The sequence below is a fragment of the Lycium ferocissimum genome, chromosome 1 (genome assembly GCF_029784015.1).
Source record: "Lycium ferocissimum isolate CSIRO_LF1 chromosome 1, AGI_CSIRO_Lferr_CH_V1, whole genome shotgun sequence".
Classification (NCBI taxonomy): Eukaryota; Viridiplantae; Streptophyta; class Magnoliopsida; order Solanales; family Solanaceae; genus Lycium; species Lycium ferocissimum.
Genome location: NC_081342.1, coordinates 54,417,333 through 54,439,628, shown reverse-complemented (window position 1 = coordinate 54,439,628; position 22,296 = coordinate 54,417,333). Strand labels below are relative to the sequence as shown.

Here is a 22,296-nt window from a genome sequence, read left to right as displayed (position 1 = left end):
TGGTACTTTGTCACTTCCGAGCAACCCAACGCTGGAACATGGAGACCCTGTAACGCTCTAAACTATCTTCCCATTTCTCACGAACTCTCACAATAATCGAGTCTAATCGCGACTCCACATAGCAATCGAGTCTAATCACGACTCCACACAATCAAAACCGCAGGCCATAACTAGTGACTGAACTGGATCACGCGTCTGAATCAAGATAACACATCTCGTACCATACCACGACACATCATAGATGAACCATTCACGTAAGAACTTAAGGACGGATTTTCATCTTCCGAGGAGGAACAAGATAAGAAGGTCCAGATACCAATTGGAATCGACTAGATACCAATTTGAATAAAGTCGCATGAGAGAATGAAAGAATTTGAAGTTCCCTAAATATCTTATAGCCTCTCGCTGATAAGTACAGAGCTCATCATACCGATCCACGAGACTCTACCATACGCGCTCTTGTATTATATACCGAGTAACTTAGGGCTATGATACCAACTTGTCACGACCCAATTTGGCTAAGCCGTGCGGGCACTTACCTTTCCCACCTCGATAAGCGAATCCTCAACCCAATGATAATAGAGACGTAAATAAATAAATCAAATAAGAGGAAGGGAATAAATCACGTAAGTCTGACGGTGGTAATATAGAGTAAGTGCGAAAATAAGAAAATACACCCAGGGACTGGTATAATCCATACAAGAGCATTTAACTAAAATCTACAAGTCTGATTATCAATAATACGTTAAATCTAAGTATGTCTTAGAATAGAAAATAAGACATAAATAAAGAAGAATCTTCAAGGCGGCGGATATCCGTGCTCACCCTGTGGACTCTAAGCAAATCTCGAAGCGACTATCGCCCAAGAAACAAGTAGATCTAACACGAAATTCTCGCATTCATAAAAGAATGTAGCAAGTGCGGATACGCACAAAATCGCCCAGTCTTTGGTAGGTATCATCGGCCGACTAAGTATAGCTAACATAATTCAGACAATAAAGGTGATAAGCAGATAAATCAACAAGTATAAGTCAATCACTATCAGAATCAAGTACACGTCATTACTTAGGTTGAAGCATCTAAACCCAAGTGTGTCAAGTCTCAATATATCCAGTCCGAAACCAACAACACAAGTAAAACACCAGATCATCACAATATAAGCCATAATGCAATGCAATGCAAAGATATAAGAATGCAAATGCAATGAAATGCTGTGTACACATGTACTCCAGATGGAAGTATCGACGTCCTAATAGCACAACCAATGGGGGACCCGCGAAGTGCATTTACTCACTCAATCCACGATTCCGGGACAATCATCGTACATCGAACTCTCACATCACTCCATACAATCCACGATTTCGGGACAGTCATCGGATATGTCACACCCCAATTTCTGTTAGGGTGTGATGGGCACCCGACCCTTATTTAGGGCCGAACGAACCCGCTGACTCACATAATACTCATAGTCACGCTGGCTTTCAAATCGTGACACAAATACATAACGAAAAATTTTCGAAGAATAATGTGCTTTTTAACTTTCTTGAATCAAATAAAATCTATAACATATGAAACTTATAATACAATGCATAATAATACATCAGCTTACATAGCCGCTTACATAACTGACATCTTATACCCACGACAATCGTTCGCAAAGTCTCTAACACGAACATGCACCCACAACACAATACTCCGACTTGGCAAAAGACTTGTGAGAAATGGAGCTCGCCAATCCCGCCGGAACATCTTCGGCCAATATCTTCATCATCTAGGTGTGCCGGCAAGATGAAAGCAACCCCAGAAAGGGGGTCGGCACGTAATATGTACCGAGTATGTAAAGGTGTGCAAGAAATTTAATCATAGTCGAAGTCACTACCGAAATAAGCTGATAAAGACCAAAAAAATCATAAGACTTGGCCTCTTTGAAAACACTTGTCATACATATGCATATATCGATGCAGGTAAAAACATATCATAATCGTATCATCATGTCCTCGTACATATATCTGCATCCACCCTCTAGTGAGGGACCGATGAGTAAAATCATCATATTCGTACACGTATAGTGCCCGCCTTCCGACGAGGACGCAAGTAAAATCATATCATCATCATGCATGCATATACATATACATATACCGTGCAGAAAGCCTACAGTGGCTGGGACCCTAAGGAATAGCGTGTCCCGGCCACATTGGAGTGAACTCGGTAAATAATCATACCATCACATACACATCCGGGCCCTTCGTGGACTCGATCGTGCCGGCCCTTTTGGGACTCGGTGAGTAATCATATCATCATATATCGTACCCGGCCCTTTCGGGACGCGTGAATAACGCAAAGAAATGTGCACGAATACGTGCCGGCCGGGACTCGGTGAAGAGGCATACCGAGCTTACACGAGCAGTGAGAAACCATATGCACATAAATCATTCCATGGACTCAATGAAGTAATCAAATCGAAGCATCATTTTGAAAGTCCGGACAATGGTTATATCAAATGGCTTCCGGACATTACTCGGAAATATATCATATGTCATAAGCATATCAAAGTGTCGTAGAGATCATAACCGTACATCAAATCAATCGGAGCCCGCCTCGGAAGGTTTCGAACATTATTCACTTTAGGACCTTTTACGAACAAATCGAAGCGATCCGAGCCCTTATGTGAAAGTTACGGACGTTCGTAGTTTCGGAGTCGTTTAGGACTATACAACGTAAACCTCGGGGCCCACGGATGTGCACCATACCAATCTGGCCCGCACATGAAAGTTAAAGTCATTACGAGTCGTAGAATCATTTGTGAGCGTATTAAAGCAATCCGATTTTGTTCACGAAAGTTACGGACGTTTTTAGACATAGGATCTTTTAGGAACAAAATTCTTTATACAACGTTTGAAATCCAAACATACATAAGACTTAAGGACCATATGAAGAATGTTACATCATGAAGCAAATAAAAATCATATACATACTCGGGACGTAAGAGCGGAGTTACCCCAAGCACAAATCATATCATACCTTAATTGCGCTAAGACATGCCAAAGAAGGAAAGAGTAAGCCTTACATACCTTAGTCGCTTCCTACGCTAATCCAAACTTGAGTCTCGACTTCTCACGATCTACAATAATGTCATTAGGTATCAACCATTAGCCATAACACTTGAGAATCCAATTCCAAATTAACACTTTGTCTACAAAAATTCGGCAAAGATTTCCCCATAACTTCAACATCCCCAGGAATTCAACTCAAGCCAAATCAACAACAACCAAACCAACAACCATACCAACAATATCCATAAGTGATTCAAACGCATTCTCGACATCAATAATTCCTTTCTACACAATTCGACAACATTTCATTTATATTCAAATAAACTACATATGATCAATTCAATACCAATGCTCTCAAGTTCAAATACCAATCCAAGGTCATTCAATTAAGATTCAAGAACACTACCAACACCTTTCTTTCTTCCTCATTCATAAATTATGTCAACAAATCCATACATTATCATTATCATTTTCATCAATTCAAGCAACTATATTAAAATCACATTACGTTCTAAATCAGCCCACAACAATTACGACTTCCATTTGGATCATCAAACCTTCATTTTCATTACATAATCCACAACAAACAACAACAAAATTTCGCATAAAATTTGTTCCACACTTTTACACCACACTATATATCCACCGCCACCCAACACAACACCCTAACTTCATGAACTTCATTCTTTTCTACATATCACAACATGCATAAACACCCATAAAACATGTAAGGAAGATTGAACCTACCTTTTTCCCTTCAACTTGTCTCCTGCTAGTGACTACCATTTGCAAGAACGAACGATTTTCTTGTTCCAACAACTGCTCCACGTCGACGAGGACCTTCCAATTAGTGGGAAAGCATGAAGAAATTTATTTTTCTTGAGCAAGACTTGAGGGACCATTCGGCCAGCCCCCTTGGCCGACTCTCTCTTCTCTCTTTTCTTCATGTTTCTTCATTTTTCTAGAGGGACAAAAGATCTACTTGTCTTATTTTTTTCATCACATGTCCATATATATATATATATATGTAGGGGTGGCCGGTTGTGCCCCTTGTATTTTTCTCAACTTTTCTTCAATTTTCTAGAATTAACTTAAGTGGCCCAAGGATGAATTCTTCTTGTCTTGTATGGTCTCAAATTATATACATGTGTTCATACATGCCCTTCTACAAATATAAAATGAAACATGGCCCCTTGATGGCTTGAAACCATTGGCTAGCCATGTGTGGGTCCCGGCCACATGGCTAGTTGTGGCTATTTTATGAAATAATTTATTTCCACTCTTGACCCTTAATTTTCCTTATTCCAATTTACCCATAACGCTCCATACCAACAAAAGGAATATGCAACTTATGCATTCTTAACAAAACCGGAAAAAAAAATGACCTTGCCCTTAACTTTCCGCCGCTAACTCGGAATATCCAAATGTACAAAATGCGAGGTATAACAGGATATTGGACTACTCACATCACTCGCACATAATCCACGATTCCAGGATAACAATCAAATATTGAACTACTCACATCACTCTAAACGCAACTCATTCTCAACATCACAAACAGCTTCATATCAAGTATCATCAATGTATCAGCAATATATCATGAGAGATGTGAATGTGTGCGATGTATGAGTCAACATGAATAATCAGATCAATATCACAAGTACCAAGCATGGGTACGCCAACAATATCATAAAAGACTACGCAAGTCATATGGAATACTATCCTTGTAATCAATGCTAACAAGTGAGGCATCACAATATCATGAACAAGATATCTCAATAGTCTCCAATATACTATCACTATGCGGCATCAAGCCCACGGCAATAGAACAAATCAATCACACAATGGGGTAGCTAGCCCCAATCACACAACTGGCCCAACCTAAGACAATATCCAACCCAACTTCATACCCGAAGGTTTACATGCTTTCTCCGATAATATCATTTAAATATATGGTTCGCTATAAGAAGTCTCACCAAGGGTAAGCCATAACCTACCTGGATGGCCGAACAACAATGACACCAACAATCACTCCTTAGCCTTCCCTTTCCGCTGAGCCTCAAGATCAACAAAGTCTATTTATATTCAAAATCTAGATTAGAAATCATAAAGATCGATACCTATATTGCTATCATTCAAATTGGGTCAAAACTAACCCTAGAATTTGGGGAAGCCCACAAGGGCAAAACGGGAAATTCGGGGGAAAATTATCCAATTAAACACTAACTAATCAAAACTCATCAACCAATTGCTAAATTTACTCAAGGATTCATCCAATTTCGAAATCCAAGCAAAACCTCCAATTTTGGGTAAAAACCCTAACTCTTAAATCTCACAAATTTGCCACAAATAATGAAAGAATCATGTTTATATAGTTACTACTCAACAAATCCATGCTTAATCAAGCTTAATCCACTAACAAATTAGTGTTTTATGATTAACAACTTATTCAAGAAAGAAACCCAAAAACCCTCTCTTATTCTCCAAGTTCTATGGAGTTACTAGCTTGAATTCTTACTTAGGAAAGGTAATGGAAGAGATTGAGATTAGAGAACCTACCCTCAAGAGAAATCTGACCAAACCCTTCTCAAATTGCCTCCAATATTCTAAGGAAATATAATATAAGGAATGGGAGGACATAAGGGTTTCCAAAGGCTTTTAAATCAAAAAACGCCGTCGGCCGTTTTTGTGGTCAATAGGCCGCCATACAAGCAATTGGGCATACCGTACACCAGAAAATTCTGGTGTCTTCCAAACTTGAAATCAACACCCAGAACCTCCCGGACATAAATCAAATATGCAGATATACATAAAAACGTGCTACGAACGCACTCGTGGTCTCAGAATTCCCAACAAAGATCTCGTTGACCGAGTCAACCCCCGATACCATAATTCCAACTTCCCAACCCAAGTCCCAAAATGCATTCGAGTGCATTGGGAACCAAATCAGATATGCACACAAGTTTTATTTGACCATTCGGACCTCTTGAAATCGACGAATTTTTGAAAAAGGTATGTTTACCCAAAAGTCAACTTTGAGTCAACTCTTTTTCGCTTTAAGCCCAAATTTTACAAAAAGTCCCCGAATCAAGTTTAAACACATGTCAACGGTCCCTTCGAGTCAAAAGTGAGCTAACTAAACTAGAGAAAGGGTCAAAAAGGCCAGAAATGCAATAATAATCAAACGGGTCGTTACACTGCAACTCCAGGTACCCACTTCCTTCCCCATTTGTTTTCTTTTTAGGTGGAGGTATTCGTCTCTCTAAAATCTTCGGAGGAGGGTTCCACAATTCTTCAGTTGACACCGGAAAGATTGGGTCTGCATATGCAAGCATGTATGACTCTACCTAATAATACGAAGAAGAGTACTCGTAAATCATCTTTCCATATTTATCCCTGAATTTATTTCTAAGCTATGCCATAGCATATGAACAAGGTATTTTGTCCAAGTCAAACTCTCGACACGAACATGTTTTTCTTCGTAGATCGGCCATTGAGATCTCACTTTACCCGGTGATGGTGAACGTGTTTTTATCTATTCGATGGACCAATAACTTATTTCCCAGATTCGTGTTAGTCATTATTTTCTTTTCAGCTGAAGGGACAAAGATAGTTGTTAAGTTGACGTATGTCAACCGCCTCTCATGGAATATTTCTAACCATCTCATATTTATAGCATCGAATAGGGCAGTAATTGAGTTAACAGACTCCGCATATTTGAGGTTAATACATCATACCTGAAATATAAAAGCAAAAAATTATCAAGAATCTAGAATACAAACGACTGCAGGCCCCCAACAACTATTGCAGTTGTGGAACAAATGTCTTTAATTGTCCCATAACTACTGCAGTTGCCGGAACAACTGTTGAAGTTGTCGGCACAACTGTTGCAGTAGTTCCAAAAACTGCAATAATTGTTGGGGACCTGCAATATTTGAATTTGAACCAGTAAGATAGTTTACTTGTTCCCTGGGAAGTATGCTCTACTCCATTTATGAAAGCCAACATTCTCAAGATAATCAACGCCTTATGATATATCTGATTTGTTCAAAATGGTCATTGAACACATCTCTTCGGTATGATTTTGTTGCATGATAAAAATGTCCAAGGAAATATCCACAACGAAATTCTCTTCTTGCATTTTCAGCAAGATGCCTCGTGCAACATCTGTGGTGTACATAAGAGTAAATCTTTGATACCATTTTTCCTATGCTTGGATGCCTATCATAAATGATGCACAACTCCGCAGTATGGGGGACTATGTCTAGTAATTGCTCAAAAAAGTATTCATATGAAGCATCACACTCTTTATCTACTACACAAAATGCAATAGGAAAAATATATGATTTTTATGTATCTTGTACTATAGTAGATAGAAAAACACCCTCGTAAAGACCTCTTAAGAATGTCCCATCAATGGCTAAGACTTTTCTCATATGCACAAATCCCCTAATCCAAGATCCATAAGATACAAAGAAACATTTGAACCTCCTTTTGTCATCAACCTTCAACTATGTCTTGCTTCCTTCATTTACAACCCTAAGTATATAACAGTAACATCTAGAAATACATACCCATGGGCAGGTGTCCCTCTTGTCATAGCCTAAGATCTTACTAGCCTTTAAGGACTTCTAGTAACTAATCTTACAACCTAGTTCAGCTTGAGTTGTATTTCTTATTTCTTTTATGGATAGACCTTTTCCATTCAAGAACCTATGGCCTATGTATTGTACAATGACGTCCGCTGAAGCATGTAGATGATGTATTGTAAGATGTTGAGCCTCACATGAGTGAATGTTGGGGTAAATGACAATTTCAAATCTATCACAACTTTTAAGCTTCGTAGCTCGCAACCACCAATCACAACCTGGATCTACACATCTAACACAATATACATCTTGATTATTCTTCACTGGTTTGAATCTTTGATCTTTCTTCACGGAAGCAAGCTTCAACAAACTAATTAATTTGTGTTTGTCCTTGAAAGTTTTATACTTATAAAAACCCGTGTTGTCATCATCTACGTGGCTGCCTTATGTTGGTATAGGATGTTGTGTAGCTCCTTCATTTATCAGAATATCCATTGTCACAAGATGCTCTTCATCATCTGTCATATTTGGTTCCACTTGCACTGAATTTCTTCCCGCTACCATCTTTTCAACCACAAATAACCTTAGAATGGGCTTGTTTGGATCATAAAAATAAAACCTCAAATCAAGATCATTCCTTATTGAAGCAGGACCTTCCTTTTGCTTTTCAGCAAAGCCGAGCATGTAACTAATGGAAAAATCATCTTTATCACAACTTAACCCAAACCTAGAAACGATTACCTCAATCAACTCATTATACATAGCATCCATGCTTACCTTTATCGGTACTATCTCACGACTTTTCGAATGCCAAGTATAACGAGTAGGATTCTCCACCCATGCTCGATGTAAATCAGCTCCTATTATTATTTGGTCTCCCATTGATGGTCACAATACCTAAGATATCACAAAAACACATATTTCAGTGGTTTTACAAAAGAGAGATTCATCAAACAACTTCAGCATTAGTAAAGAACTTGATTACATGTCCCTACACCTCTTTAGTTGTCCCACAACCATCGACAGTTGTAGGACAACTTTATTAGTTTTGGGGGACAACTTCTGTAATTATTCAACTATTTATTCCAACAACTAATAAGCTGTTCCACAATTTTACTAGTTGTCCTAATAGCAAATCAATTGATCAACAACTAAACACAATTGTTCCAACAACTAATAAATTGTTCCACAATTTTACTAGTTGTCCTAATAGCAAATCAATTGATCAACAACTAAACACAGTTGTCAGACAACTTTAGTAGTTGTTGGGATAACTTCTATAATTGTCTAACTATTTATTGCGACAACTACAAAAGTTGTTCCACTATTGAATTAGCTATCCTAGCAACTATTCAGTAGTCCAACAACTACACACAGTTGTCGGGCAACTGTAGTAGTTGTTAGGGAAACTTTTGTATTTGTCAAACAGATGTTCAACTGTTTCTTGAAACAACTTTTATGGTTGTCCGAACAACTACGAAAGTTGTTGACAAAAACAACAAGATTGGGTTCGCTAAATCCAGCTAAAGAATGGAAAAAAATTAATCTTTTTCACGTACCAATAATTAATGAATGGTCCTTTCAAGTAATTCAAGCTCAAGAACAAAGCAAATGCAGTCCAACAGACCCAATAATATTTTGATATTCTTTTTCCACAATTTTTTGTCTACAAATCTTCTCAACAAAAACACAAATACAATCTTGGATCTACTATTTAGAAATGTTTGGGAGAGTTAGATTCCTAAAGAAGAAGAAGGAGGAGGAAGATAGGATGAACATCAATGGCTTGAGACATGGCGGGTAGGTTTGTTTACATGTTTTGATAATTTTAGTTATTTTGAGGTAATAAATGTGGAGGTAAAAGTATAAACGGAAAAAAGTTTGAGGGTTGCTGAAAAAAGGTTTCTTAATGAAGTTTGACCTCATTAACATTAATTATTTACTTGTCACTTCTATCCAATATTTAAAACTTGAAGGACTCCCACTCAATTGACAAACTCATTTGTCCCTTTTAATTCAATGTCCCGTCTAGATGTGCATTCTCAAAGATGGGGGCTTTACTTGCCAGTTGAGGCCAAGTTTGAGTGACCATCCATGTATTATACCGAACAAAATCTCTTCAACTACCTCTACTGCCCAAGATATCTATGCCATAACCGAGTACAAAAGTTTGTGCTTTTCCAACTTATTGTCCTCAAGACTTGAACGAAGGCTAAAACCTGCATCAGGACGAAAAATTGATGACGCTTGGCAATCAGTCTAGCAACAGTTTTAGTCATTGTCGCTAACATTACTAGGTTCATACATTGGTCATGCCCTGATTAACTGTATATTAAAATTAGACTAACAAGTCATTGGGCCGTGCATAGATGTGCATTCTCAAAGATGGGGGCTTTACTTGCCAGTTGAGGCCAAGTTTGAGTGTCCATCTATGTATTATACCGAACAAAATCTCTTCAACTACCTCTACTGCCCAAGATATCTATGCCATAACCGAGTACAAAAGTTTGTGCTTTTCCAACTTATTGTCCTCAAGACTTGAACGAAGGCTAAAACTTGCATCAAGACCAAAAATTGATGACGCTTGGGCAATCAGTTTAGCAACAGTTTTAATCATTGTCGCTAACATTACTAGGTTCATACATTGGTCACACCCTGATTAACTGTATATCAAAATTAGACTAACAAGTCATTGGGCCGTGCATAGCATGGGCAACATCCCACTAGTTAAGTTAATATTATTAAAGAAGCGGATGATAGTGTTAAAAATCAGACTTTATTAGATGATAGTGTTAAAAATCAGACTTCATTATATTATCGTTATTTTTGCCTACCAGATACATGTGTACAAAACTAACACAGCCTTAAATGAAGCAGTATGAATAGTAGAAATACATATAGTTAATCTCAACTTAGTCGACAATGAAACATACTTGATAGTTAGATTCATGTATACAAAATATAACTTAGCTTTAGTATCAATGTTTCTCAACAATCAAGCTACACATATAAAAGTTTGATTGTCAATTTTTAAAGTTTCAAACTTGTCCTAAATAACCCCAAGTCTCTCGAGTCTCAAGTATTCAAGTTTTCCAGGCACTTTTCTATATAGTGTTAAGATCACTTTCCTTCACGAATATCCCATGAAAACCATAAGGCACGCGACGAGGCAATTTCACAACCGCCACAATTTCAAGATTTTGAGATTTGGCATCCATCACCAAGAAACTCGATTCTCTTGTGCTCTCATTATGCATATAACACACCACATAGCCATCATCTTCATCAGCTGATTCAAATTTAAAGAAGTAAATAGATGAACAAGCTAAAAGAATTCAACATATAATATATATACATTAAATAATTTATTTGATCTATCTATTAGTATAAATGTTCTGATGAAGGGGTGTCAATTGACTTCCTTTGGACAAATGTGGCTCCCCTACTATCTCAATTACTTCAACGTGACAAAAATAGGTGTGCATTACTATTACAGCGAATAAAATTAAGTTACTTTAGTTAGACGAGAAAATGATATTGCAGTTACTTTGTTGTTATATAGTGACTAAAATAGTAAAATCCAGTGACCTTAGGTGGCATTAACCTGAATATAATAAATAAATATAATGATTGATTGTATAACAAAATTTTACCGGCGAATCCATTGTTAGGGTCCTTTGCCACAAAGAAGGGCTCGCTACTAAAACAGTCTGGTCCAAAAATTCTTGTGGCCACTATGCAATCACGATGATCAATATCTGATATGGATAAATCCAATTTTACCACACCTTTTGCCTTTGGCGAAGGATTTCCAATAGCTGCATACATGTACCTTAAAATAAGGAAAAAATTGCAGCTGTTATAAACATCATCCAGAAAAACAACAAGATTTGAATTGTGGTGTATAACTTTATAGACAGAGTATGTTCTCGGCCTCTTAAACTTATCAAGAATTTTATTTAGACATTCAAACTGTGAGCAGTTTCAGTTCCGATTGAGCACTTGAATACATGATAAAGTGTAACACTTTTCTGCTCAAATTTTTGAAAATGATTTTGTGCGTTTTCTTTAACTATCCATTGCAAAGATAAGTTAATCACTAAAAATATGTCACCTCATTTAATTATACGTATTAGCCTCAATAAACTGTAAAACCTCACGTCTGTTACAATTGAGGCTGATGTGTATAATTAAAGGATGTAATATATCTAATGTTGTTAACTTATCTACTTACTAGGCGCTTGAAAACACACGCAAAAGCTTTTCCAAAATTTGAGGCGAAAGTGCCTAATAGGAACACTTTATTATGTGTTCAAGTGCTCAATTGGAACATACCCTCGTTCAAGTTATATCTAAATAAAATTCACTGGCAAGTTTAAGGGGTTTTCACTCTTTTTTTTTTAAAAAAAAAGACCCCTAACTTAGAGAGAGTTTAACTTTTGTACGGTGACAATGTATAAATTTGATTAGAAAATAGTACCCCCTCCGTCTTAAGTTAAGTATCTTAGTTTGAGTAGATGCAAAATTTAACAAATTAAGGAAGAATTTTAGATTTTATGGTCTTAAACAAGCCACGTAGAATCACTACAAGAAAGTATAGAAATTGCAACAGCTCTTTTGGCAACAAAAATAATATAGTTGGCAAAAGTCAATATTTGGCAACAACTTAGTTTTATTGTTGGCATATATGATGAATCTTTTAAAAATGAATTTTTTTTGTTGCCAAAAATTTAATTTTGTTGCCATATAGTATTGACTATTGTTGCAAAAAGTACTTTTGGCAACTAAAAAAAAAGAGTTGTTGCACGTCGTTGCAATAACAGCCGTTGGAAAAAGTTTATGCAACAACAACAAAAAAATATTATTGCCAAAAGTATTTTTTGCAACAATAACCTATCTATGGCAATAAAAAAAAAAAAATGTTGTTGCCAAATGTCTTCTTCCTTGTAGTGAATATTAGAATCAGAGAGTTACCAAATATACAAAGAGAAATTCTTATTGAAACAGATTAAAAGAAAATTAAGACCGTTAAATTGAAACGTAGAGAATAGTATAAAGTTGAGGGGGGAAATGGGAAAGAAAAGCAAAACAAGACATCTTAACCAGATATAAATAAAATTTGAGAGAACATTTCCTGCTATACGTCAACTTAACTTTATAGTTTATAAAGCTAGACTAGATACTGCGAACCAAAGCTAAATTCTTTTTCTTTACATGGATGTACACTGAAGTTGTAAAAATATATACTCCTTCCGTCTCAAAAAGATTGTCCTCTTTTGACTTGACACAAAGTTTAAAAAATAAAGTAAGACTTTTGAAATGTGTGGTCCAAAATAAGTCTTAGATATTTGTGTGACTGTACATCATCTCATAAGGTTAAATTGTTTTTAAATTTAGAAAGGGGACAATCTTTTTGGAACAGACTAATAAGGAAAGGAGGACAATCTTTTTGGGACGGAAGGAGTATTATATTATCAGTGAAGAGTAATTGAAAAGAATGTTCATCCTCTTGATTCTTGAATGTGGTCCGGAAGAAATATAAATCATAAATTATTAACTGTACGTACTTGTTCTTTTTCCCAACATAAGCCGGGTTGATACTTGCCAAGTCAAGATTCCTCGTCGACACTGGATATCTTCTTACCATTCTCGTCTTCAAGTCTATCTTTACTTTTTCAATTGATGCATGGATCAAATCCAATCTTTCCATAAAGTGGTCTACTGATATTGTGTTCGGAGCAATCACTACTATTGTATCACCATCATCTTCTTCCCATGCATTAATTGCATGTATCATATTAAACCCTGGCACTTCGAACCACTTCATTTCTGACTCATCCCTCGCGTAACGAGGAATCACCCCCAGGCGAGGCACTTTTTTCGAGTTGTAACCCACCGGTGAGCCACGGGTAATGAGGGCACAAGGGTTCATTTCTATTTGTATGTCAGGAAATATGGCATAATTTTTTGTGATGGCAAAGTCATGAACAAAAGATGGATTTGTCATGGAAAAAATTGGTACATCGCGACTTTTGGTCCCGTTAGGGTCAATTCTAAAATAAGTTAAAAATGGAGATATTGGACCGTAACGAAAAGCAAAAGCCTCGCCAGTGTTTGGATCAATTTTGGGATGTGCTGTCATATTCATAGAAAGATTTCCATCAAAATCATGGCGACCAATTGTTATGATATCACCGTTTGGGGCTAATTTTATACCATAAGGAAGATCAGATTCACAAAGAGCAAATAAATTGCCTCCAAATAGAGCCAAGCTAGTATTTGCAAGGCCAATACCATTGCTGGGATCGAATTGACCAAATTTTGTCCTAGCTATAGACACTGCTCCACGAGTCACAGAGGAAATACGGCTATTAAAGTTAGAAAAGAGATTCGGAATGATTGAAAGCCCAGCTTCTTTTTCTATCAAGTACTTGTAAGTTTTGACATAACGGCTACAAAATATCGCTTTGCCTTGAGAAATTCTAGTAGAGTGAAGCATTCCATCACCATCAAAGAAATGAAGAGGTCCACGAGGAAGATATTGTGGATTTGGACCATTTCTAATGTAAACTCCGTCGAGACACGATGGAAGGGAGCCTTTTACCACCTCGCATTCTGTCGGAGGAAGTTCGTCCACAGGAGCAAAGTTGTCAGAGAGAGTATATTTTGGACCAACGGAAGGATGGAAAGGAGGATCGATGAAAGTGTCGATGAAATTGTCGCATGCATTCAAGATAACTGCGGGAAATGAAGGTTTCAATAAGGGTTTTCTTGGAGGTTTATTATGTTGTTTAGATGATGAACTTTTTGTAAAGGCTTGCGGAGATGTGATATATGAAGATGTTTTAGGGTTTACTGATGAAAAGGATGGACTATTAGGAGAAAGCAGAGTTTTGGGGTGTGGTAATAATGTACTAGAAGTGAAGGCATTCATAGTTTGTAGTCTATTTAGAAGATCAAAGGATAGTAGTAGCAGAGGAAAAAAAAAAAGGCAAGAAAAAAGAGTGAACTTAGAGTAGCAGTATATTACGTTTTTTAAGACTTCCTTTGATAAAGGAAATTAAGTCGCATGATAGATTCTACATATATAGGGTGAGGTGTAAGATGAAGAAAAAGACTATTCATCTAAACACCAAATCATGGGAACAACTATCTGATAAATTCTACCCAAAACAGAAAACAATATTAGCATCTGCCAATTAACTTACATATAATAATACTGTAAGTTTTTACATTATCAGTAAAATTGTACTTACTGTAGTAAATTGTTACTTTTGTAGAAGCTAACTAATTATATTCCACTTATTGTATACAATTATTTGTCATTATCGACCAAGTAATAACAATTACACTATCAATGCGGAAATTAAACTCTAAAATTTAACCGTTGTGTGTGGTTGTGAAAATAAAGAAATGTCGAACCACCTAAATTTGTCTCGACTTGTATGAGTTTGTTTATTCATTCAAATGAATTAATGATCTGTTAATTCTGGTCTATCTGTGGCAAATTGGAAACTATGGAAAAAGTCAATAAGCACAGAGAAATTCAACCACTTAAAATTTTGAACAGATGTTATGAATCTATATAGAGGCCAGCATTTTACTTCCTTCACTAGAAAGCAATGTCCTTTTTGTTATACTAGTTTTAGCATAAGTGCGTTACACGTGTCAATAAATTATAAATTCTATATAAAAAAAATATATAGTAAAATAGCAATGAACGTCAAAATAGATGCAACATTCATTTAAATGACAAATTATTGTTATTACATTGACCCAAATGTTGTGTTTGACGCATCTAACCTAATATCTCTTTATAGCTATAATTTAATTAAATTGTGTTAAAAGTAAAAAAGATAACTTTGTAAAATTCAAAACATAAATAAAATAAGGTTAAAACCAATCCCTTATTTTTGTTTGATAAACAACAAAGATAGGTTTCGCGTGATAAAAATAGTTAAAATGCTAATAAGGTATTCTCCTCTTTTATTTACTCTAGGAGATTTTGGACCTAACAATAATTTGATTCCTTCTAAAAAAGATAATTCTCCCTTCTTCTTCTTTTCCTTTTTTGATAGATTTCTCTCTTATTTAACTTAGAATTTAGGAATCGAAGACAATTTAATTCCACTTTGAAAAATTATTTTTCATTTATTTATGATAGGAATTTTAGCACTGTATTTTCTTACTTTTTCTAAATTGGTTATTTCTACTTTAGAAAAATGAGTTCGCCAGCTAACTTTTTCAGACATAAGTTCTTTTATTTAACTTAGACATAACTTACACTTTACTATATTTACAAACATGTGTTTTACAAAATAATATGATATTTTATTATTTGTAGAGAGAAAAACTCCTACACTAAAAATAAATGGGCAGGGATCAAAATTTGACCCCTACACAAAATAATGTGCCATGTATATTATCAAAAGCAATAATAATTATTTTAATCATATATTATATTACATAGTTCAAATATTTAGCTGAATTCGATGTCCTAAATATTAAGGAAGTAATTAATTTGGATTCCTGATTTTTATTCCCAAAACCTTGCATTTAAAATGAGCTAGTATTTGGATACATATTTTTTGCTAGAAAATAAAGTACCCCAATCTTTGTTTCTAACTCGGAACCAGAACAAATAACAATTTTTCAATACTTATCTACAAATTTTAGTGTTATCCTTTGACCCTGAACATTTTCATTCATCTGCAAGAATTTTTAGTTATTTTTTCTCCCTTAAATTTGTTTTCACCCCCTACAACCTTTTTCATTTATGCTTTTTGAAATATTAAGTTTCAATTTCCTTTTCATTACTTTACTTGGTACTGTTTTTTATTTTTTATTTGTATCTGACACTATTAGGTAAAATGAATTCTTTGTTTGGCCCAAGTTGCCTAAGTGAATTGATATAATGAGGTTAATATCTAGTTTGGGAATCGGAAACAACCCTTCTATCTCCAATGATAGGGTAAGGTCTACGTATACTCTATCCTTTTTAGATCCTACTTGTGGGATTAAACTAGGTATTTGTTTTTGTAATATCTAGTTAGGGTGACAATTTTGTAAAATAATTAGTTTGTACTTTGAAAATATCTTACCCAAAAACAATTGATTTGAATACGTAGGCGATTACGATAAAAAAGTAGTAACTAACTTTAGACAAATATTTCTAACGATTTTGAAAAAAAAAAAAAAAAAAGCTCTAACCTTTCTTTACCTTCAACTTGTGATATACTGATAGACAAGGCCTTTGATGTAGCAAGGTAGGAGAAAATCAGCCGGACGTGTTAGAAAAATTATCCCATGAACAGCCAGATCTCTGGAAAAATAAGAAACAACAAAATCATCAATGGCACATCTTCCTACCATGTCCTTAATTAACATATGTAAAGTATAAAATAATTGTATAATTCAAAAGAATAAAATTTAAAAAGAGAAAACTATTGAGATGTGTAGCATGTGTATACCCTATGCTATCAAACCTCTTATTAATTCTTGGGTGATGCCCATCAAAATCATGGCCAGTGATCTATGGTCGTCGCAACAATATCCGATCATCTTCACCAGATTTGGATGTCGAAGCTGCCCCAAATAGTTCATTTCTGCCTAAAAAGAGAAGTTAAAATAAGAGTTTTTGCACATATTCACGGCAAACTTTAGTAGCGACTTAAAAATTGAAGTAAACCTCTTACTAATTTTTGGGCGACGCCCATTAAAATCATGGCCAGTAATCCATGATCGTCCTCGCAGTAATATCCTATCAGCATCATCAGATTTGGATGTCGAAGCTGTCCCAAATAGTTCATATCTTTCGGGAGAAAAAAAAAAAAGTTAAAATAAGAGTTTTGGCAATTTTGCTAGCATGTTCACCGCAAACTTTAGTAATAACTTAATATTTTGAGTATTATGTATTCTAGCAAATCTGGTAAAAAAGACAAACTAAACTAATATTCCGTCATGCTAAGCGGATGGTGAGGGTAATTATCTCAATGTTTTCAATTGATGTAACAAATCATAAAGGAACCCAACAAATAGTTACAACACAGGCCATATTCGTTTTTCCTTGAGTTATAAACCCACTACTAACTGAAAATAGTTTCCAGCCAACCTTCCCACTTCTTCCTTTATCGTTTTATCCCTCTCTTCCCTTTTTAGTTTGCATACCTTAATTTTACACTTCTTAAAGGAATGCTTGCGCCGTAATATTACAATTAGTCGTAATAGATTCAAATAAGGAAAAAATTTAATGGCAAATTAAAAGACTCCTAAACCTAAAAGGATTTGAAGTATTAAATAATTAAATAATAATTGAGGAAAATAGCAAATGACGATTTTGTCTATTGTGGAGACTTTTAATGAAGGGTAAAAAGTTCAAACAATATTTCTAAGGCCCTTCGTGCTTTTAATATAGTATAGATTTACTAAAAAATGTTATTTTCAAATACTTGTTGGTTTAAGGAATTGAAAAAGAATTATTTATCTTTCTTCTTTAGCAATAATTGTTCTATACATAAGAGGTACGTAAATAAAGTTCACTTTATCATTGAAAATAGATTGATATAGCCTTAAATTAAATAATTAATAAGGATAAATTAATCAAATCGTTCTGGTTATTTATATATTTTTAAAAAAGCATGTAAAAGCTTGCCATGTCAACCAAAATGAGAACGGAGAAAGTAATTTTACTGTTGTTAATAAGAGAAAATTGGAGTGGGACAAGGATAATTCCTAACTCTTAATTTTAGCATTTGGGCTCCCCTTTTTACAATGTTTTGGCAACATCACGACAACAAATATGTTAGGTAAGTTTCATCAAAACTATATATTTGAGTTGGCCAAAGGGGATGAAAGAAAAATGAAAACTTTCTTAATTATTCATAACAACGAAAAATGTATGGTTGTGTGAAATTTTCCTATAGTTTGGCAAGGAAAAGGAAGTAACGTCAAGAAGCTAATTTAATACGATATGATTTTGTCAAATGCGTATTAGGTTTTAACTTTCGGCGATGCTCATTGTCCCCATTAAGATATAGCATGAGATAAGACATAATTTCATATTTTTCTTAATAGTGATCGCTACGCATTAATTAATTTATAGAAGCTATAATTTTGAATTCAAATAGGGTAAAGTCTGTGTACATTCTATCCTTCTTAGATTTCATTTGTGGGATTATACTGGGAATGTTGTTGTTGTTGATAATCTTGAATTCAAGTATGTTTGGTATGAATAAAAATACAGTCATCAATCTTCTCTAGACGATGTCGTTTGTCTAGATATTTTTTTGTCGTTATTGCGGATATTATAGAGACCATGAAAAATCGGTTCCCAAAACAAGACCGTTATAGTGAAAATATTGTTATACAGAATTGTTATTATAGAACAGTTTGATTGTATTTAAAACTTATGAGTGACAGCTACTTTTATAAATACTAATAATTTCATAGAACTCCTCTTAAGCTTGGCTTCATAACACTAACCTCCCTGTGATTTACAATATTGTGCTTACCTTCCTTATATTAATTTTTTTTACAACAGTTCTTTTAACTTAAAAATATTGATATTTGGCACAAATATCGATATTTAACGTCACCTTACCTCTTGTTCTTAGTACTTTAATCGCATTTTCTATGATTGAATAGTTATATCCGTGCTTATGTTGGGTTGTTTTGTGTGTCTAGGTACAATGAGGACAAATGATAAGAACCGGAGAAATTTTGGGTGAATTTGGAGGTAATTATGTGTGCACGAGTCAATGAGAGGATCTCGCAACACTTAGAAGATTTTTTGGACAACTAAAGGAAGATGGGCGTTAGGCCCGCGTCGCGCAGAAGGCAAACATACGTTAGACCCGCGTCGCGGGTAGTAGACGTGAAAAACAGCTGCAGACCAAAGCAAAATCAAAAATCTCAGAGTATACCCGTGTTGCACATGCGACGCAGGTGTAACGCGAGCGGACTGGTAGTTCTCCCGTTTTGATTAGGATTTGGTCTAATTATTTTTTTGTTTTAAACCCTAGACTATAAATAGACGTTTTATTAATTGTTAATGACGTGCTGGGATTTTTGCTAAGACTTGTAAGCCGTCATCTTTACTTTCTCTCTAGGTTTATTGTATTTTCTTCTTTTTAACCCCAGATTATTCATGAATTCTTCTTCATCTAGAATCATGAGTAGGAAACTTCTTACTTCTAGGGTTGTGGCGAAAGACATGATAGTTGATTTGACGCCAATTTCTATCAATTAAATTTTCATATTTTGGGTTGCTTATTTATTCTTGTGCTTAATTGTTTAATTACTTGATCACTAATTAGACACTATTTGTGGTGCGTGATTTGGACTTGAAAGAGGGAATTGACGTACGTAATAAGAATAAATAGAGTTTGTTCAATTTAATCGTTTCGCTACTGAGGATAGAAATATACCCTTTAGCCCTACTTAGTTGGTGATGGAGAAGTAAATGTATTTTTGTTACCTCTGGCGACTATAGAAATATAGGCGTTATAATAGCATCTACAGACTCGTGAATAGTTCGAAAGAATATCATAAAGTTATAATTAACCCATCAACTAATAACCCAGGAAATGAGATAGGTAGAATTGTCAAAAGATCAACTGGATTGTCAAAAGCCATGACCCTGAAACTTTCTCTCATCTGATAAACCTTACGGTCTTCGTCACGAGTTTCTCAGTCACAAAAACACTCATATTCAATTTTTACTTTCAATTTTAGTTTAGTCACAACAAACACTTTGATTGTCATCTTCTTGAATTGTTACAACGAAATTTGAATTAGTTGAACAGTATAAATGTGGGTTTTATTTGAGTTACTAATATCTATGAGCTATAAAACTTATTAGACCATTGAATACTAATTTCAAGCTTGAAATAATATGTTAAAAGACAAAAAACTATGAAAAAGCTTATAAATTACATTATAAATAAATATTTTTATGTATACAATATTTTTGAAATTTATACATGTAATGCCAGGTTGGTTTGATTCGATTTGACTTTTTTTAGTTAAAACCAAACCAAACCAAACCAATAATGGTCGGGTTTTTCTTTTTAAACCTAAATCACTAGTCGGATATTTTTCTCGATTTGATTGGGATTATCGACTCGGTGCGTTTTTTCGGTTCCCTTTATACACACCACTGGTCACCAATAACTAAACCCAAGTAAAAAGCTTATGATGTCAACTAAAAACCCGCACGTTAACTAGGTTTTGCTCTATAGGTGCATGTTAAGTCAAGGTTTCCTAACATAAGCCTGCCACCAGCAAAATCAGAAGATATTGAACAGTTTGTCCTTCAAATAGCTGGTCTTTAATTTTTGCGCTTCAAAATTGAACTTACGCTTAGCTGGGCATAAGTTCTTTAAGGGCCCCGACATAACTTATGGGATATTATCATCCGAAAATATAAACTTATGCCCCACAAAAAAGTTATTTGTCTTGAAGGGCTAGTACAAAAGGGCAATTCGCACAAATGCCCTATTTCGGGAGTGGTCTTTAATTTTTGCCCCTCAAATTGCTGGTCTTTTATTTTTGCCTTTCGGCACTTTAAGTGGCCGAAAATACCATTGACATTCCAAATCCCAGCAGAGTAAAAAAATATATATATATATTCAAGGCGAGATTTCATGAAAACTATGTTTATTCGGACAAAAGTTATGCCTTAAGGCAAAGTTATATAGTATGCCTTATGGCATGGTTCTGTAGAAATTAAAGTATGCCTTGTCCAAGGCATAGTTTCTATGTAACTACATACAAACTATACATTGTGACATAGTTCTGTAGAAATTAAGTTATCCTACAGCAATGTTTTAAAAGGCGAGGGCGTAAGGCGGGGCGTTTTACGTCTGCCTCAGTGAGGCGTAAGCCCCGAGGCACGGGGCGTAAGCCCCATGGGGTTTTAACTTTTAGTATTTTATAAAATGATATAATTATAATAAATACATTTAAAAAGGTGAAATAGCGTAAAATTGAAGAAAACTATAAATAAGTGATATATATATATATATATATATATATATATATATATATATATATATATATAATAGTTCTAATTAGGGCGGAGCCTATATATATATATATATATATATGCTCCACCCTCACAAAAAAACTAATTTAGAACAATCTATTATACGCTACTTACAAGTACAAGCGACCGTCTGTTACTTTTTGAGATAGAGGAAGACAAGATAAATAATTGGAAAAGAATATATTTTAGGCATTCTAGCAATAAAAAAAGGTCTTGACTTTTAAATTTAATGCTTCCTCCTTTTTAAAACATTTGAGTAATTACATGTTGACTTTTGAGAATTTGGGCATTATATTAAGGACTTATTTAACAAATTTCTTTTAGTTTGAAGAAGTTTTCGGGCTTACGCCCCAACACGCCCCAACGAAAAACTCGCCCCAAACGCCGGCGTACGCCCGAATTGTCGGCCGTACGCCTTTGGGGACTTTCGCCCCGACCCATCGCCCCGGGGCATTTTTGGTACGCCCCGCCCCAGGGCTCGCCCCGAAAACGCCTTTTAAAACACTGTCCTACAGAACTATGCCTTAAGGCATAGTTTCTTTGTAACTACATTTGTCCGGCATAGTTATGTAGGATACTACAAAACTATGCATTAAGGCATAACTTTACC

General features: G+C 35.2%; 1 protein-coding gene across 1 annotated transcript; it reads right to left on the bottom strand.

The window, feature by feature from the left end:
* Window positions 1-9,734: 9,734 nt before the first annotated feature.
* LOC132055622 (probable carotenoid cleavage dioxygenase 4, chloroplastic) lies at window positions 9,735-16,394 on the bottom strand. Its single transcript, XM_059447543.1, has 3 exons — window positions 13,210-16,394; window positions 11,296-11,474; window positions 9,735-10,931 (listed from the first exon to the last, which is right to left on the bottom strand). The coding sequence occupies exons 1-3, from the start codon at window positions 14,574-14,576 to the stop codon at window positions 10,747-10,749; spliced, it is 1,731 nt and encodes a 576-aa protein (XP_059303526.1). The 5' UTR covers window positions 14,577-16,394; the 3' UTR covers window positions 9,735-10,746.
* Between the last annotated feature and the right edge of the window lie 5,902 nt (window positions 16,395-22,296).